Source organism: Salvia hispanica, unplaced genomic scaffold, assembly GCF_023119035.1.
Source record: "Salvia hispanica cultivar TCC Black 2014 unplaced genomic scaffold, UniMelb_Shisp_WGS_1.0 HiC_scaffold_846, whole genome shotgun sequence".
NCBI lineage: Eukaryota > Viridiplantae > Streptophyta > Magnoliopsida > Lamiales > Lamiaceae > Salvia > Salvia hispanica.
The window spans coordinates 1-2502 of record NW_025952628.1 but is presented as its reverse complement, the minus strand read 5'-3'; the positions used below and the strand labels follow the sequence as shown (position 1 = coordinate 2502).

Genomic DNA, 2502 nt, shown 5'->3' with positions numbered 1-2502 from the left:
ATAAATAATAATTATTATTGTTTTATAAATTAATAATTAATCAATAAAATCGTAGTAAAATTTAAATTATAAAATTTATTTAATTATAATATCCGCAAATATTATTATAATAATAATAATAATAACAATAATAATAATAATAATAATAATATTTATTAAATGATTATAATACTTCATGTAACTATAATGACAATTATATTATTATATATTATGATGGATGATCCACATTTAAACTATCCATCGTAATAATAAATATAATAATATAATTATTATCATTTGTAATTAATAATTTATTAAAAAAATTTATATTATTATTTTTTTTATAAATAAAAAATAATATAAAAAATACTAATAAGTACCATATATTTAGTTTGGTGTTTACATCAAATATAAAATATAAAATCTTGATATTTTCCAAACAGTGAAAAGTAAAGTTATTAGGAATCATATTCTCGGGATTCATTTTTCCGGAAATTATTTTTCTTTCCAACTTTACTTTTCCGTCAACCAAACATGGCCATTATTTTTATAAATCAATCCCGGTGTACTGTTCATTTGTAATTTACTCAACCGACAATTGAAGCTAGTAGTACTATACTTATTTTATAAGATCCAGTTAAGCATGCATGGCGTGATTTATGCAGTTCATGTGTAGAAAATTTTCATTTGTTTTATTAAAGAGGAGTTAGCTGTCTTTCACAAAGTTTTATTATATTGTTTCAAATGATATTGTTTTCCAATAAATATAAAATCCTTACACCCTGAGTCCCTGACAAAAGACAAAACACTTCTTTAAACAATAATTTCTACACACCAGGACCAGTTTGGTGGACAAATTTTTATCTGTGCTATTGTGTTTTGGTAGACCAATTACAGACAGAGTTCCGTCGCCCCGATTTGAGGCAATATTACACTTTTGCCCTCTTCTCCCTTTGTTGAACTTTCAAATCATGCAGGTCGATCCGAAGAGGGTTAAGATAGCTTCCTCGACGGATTGGTGGTGGGTCTCATCTCATCCAGAGGCTGCCCCTTTTAGTGTTGGAAATAGTGTAGCCTTTACACGGGCAACTCTTGCTATTACAAAAGAACCAAAAACTAGAAGGTAAATAAAACAAAAGTAAATACAACGTCCCAAAGATGAAACGACTTTCCTCCTACCGAGTTGAAGCACCTCAAACTCGTAGGCTCCAGTGAACTTGAATTGGAGGCGAGAACCGAGCAATGTAGTGCTCCTAAGATGCGAACTAGAATGCTTGAACTTAGAGAGAAGAGAGAATGATTGTTGGTGTGTTCTCATCTCTCAAAACCACACCTATTTATAGGATAGGGGAGCCTACATGAAAGGTCTTGGTATTAAGGCACTCCGTAAACATTTTGGAGGTTACACCATATGAAAGGCCAAAGGCCTAGCCTTTAGGAATTTCCCTCATGATACATGTTCCCTACATTTAGAAACTTCTTCGGCTCACTCACCATCAAGCAGCTTGGGCTGTCAACTTTGATTTCTCAACTCTGTAGGTTGGTTTGTGAGATTATAAATTTGTTGCATGGTTTCATAATTGTGTGAATTGAGATTGCGAGGTGCTGTAAACTATAGCCTATCAACTGTTTGGGAAAATGTTAATCAACCACACCTTCCAATTTGTAGACATGGAGAAAAAGTTTTATTGCATTCTTGCATATGCATTCCTCACCATAACCTTTCAAACACCTTGTATAGCCAAAATGAGCCTTGCCACTGATCAAACTGCTCTTCTTTCATTAAAGCAAAACATCATCTTTGACCCTTCTCATACACTTGCAGCAAATTGGACTAATTCGAGCTCCGTCTGCAGCTGGATTGGCGTGTCTTGCAGCTTGCGTCACCATAGAGTAGCTGCATTGAATCTCTCTTACATGAATCTCTCCGGCAGCATTCCACCACAACTCGGGCAGCTATCCTTCCTCGCCTCCCTCGACCTCACCAGCAACCTCTTCAGTGGAGCGTTGCCTCACGAGCTGTCTTTCCTTCACAGGTTGAAGTTCATGTCTCTCCGACTTAACAACTTCACAGGAGAGATTCCTCCTATATTTGGTCATCTACCACAGCTAGAGTACTTGAATTTACGCAACAACAGCTTTGTAGGTTCCATCCCAAAATCCCTCTCAAATCTAACAAGCCTGGAATTCCTCAACCTAAATTACAATTCTCTAAGTGGAGAAATTCCAAAAGAGTTAGGCAGACTTGAAAATCTAGATTCTCTGTATATTAGTTGGAATCGTCTCTCCGGGGCTATACCATGGGCGATATTCAACCTGTCGAAGCTGGTGTCTATAGGGTTCACAGGGAATGAATTGAGTGGAAGTCTTCCAACAGATATGTGCACCAATCTTCCATTTCTTGTACAGATCTATTTTTCTAAAAATCAGCTTAGTGGCGCGATTCCGACAAATCTATCACAGTGTTCAGAGCTACAACTGCTGTCCCTCTCCCTCAACTCATTCAGTGGGCAGATACCTGCG

General features: G+C 35.7%; 1 protein-coding gene across 1 annotated transcript; it reads left to right on the top strand.

Annotated features, from left to right (window-relative positions):
* Positions 1–1650: 1650 nt before the first annotated feature.
* Positions 1651–2382, top strand: LOC125200218 (receptor kinase-like protein Xa21; the record flags this gene model as incomplete). Its single annotated transcript, XM_048097931.1, has 1 exon — positions 1651–2382. A coding segment is annotated over exon 1 (732 nt), but the record flags the coding sequence as incomplete, so codon positions are not given.
* Positions 2383–2502: the final 120 nt, after the last annotated feature.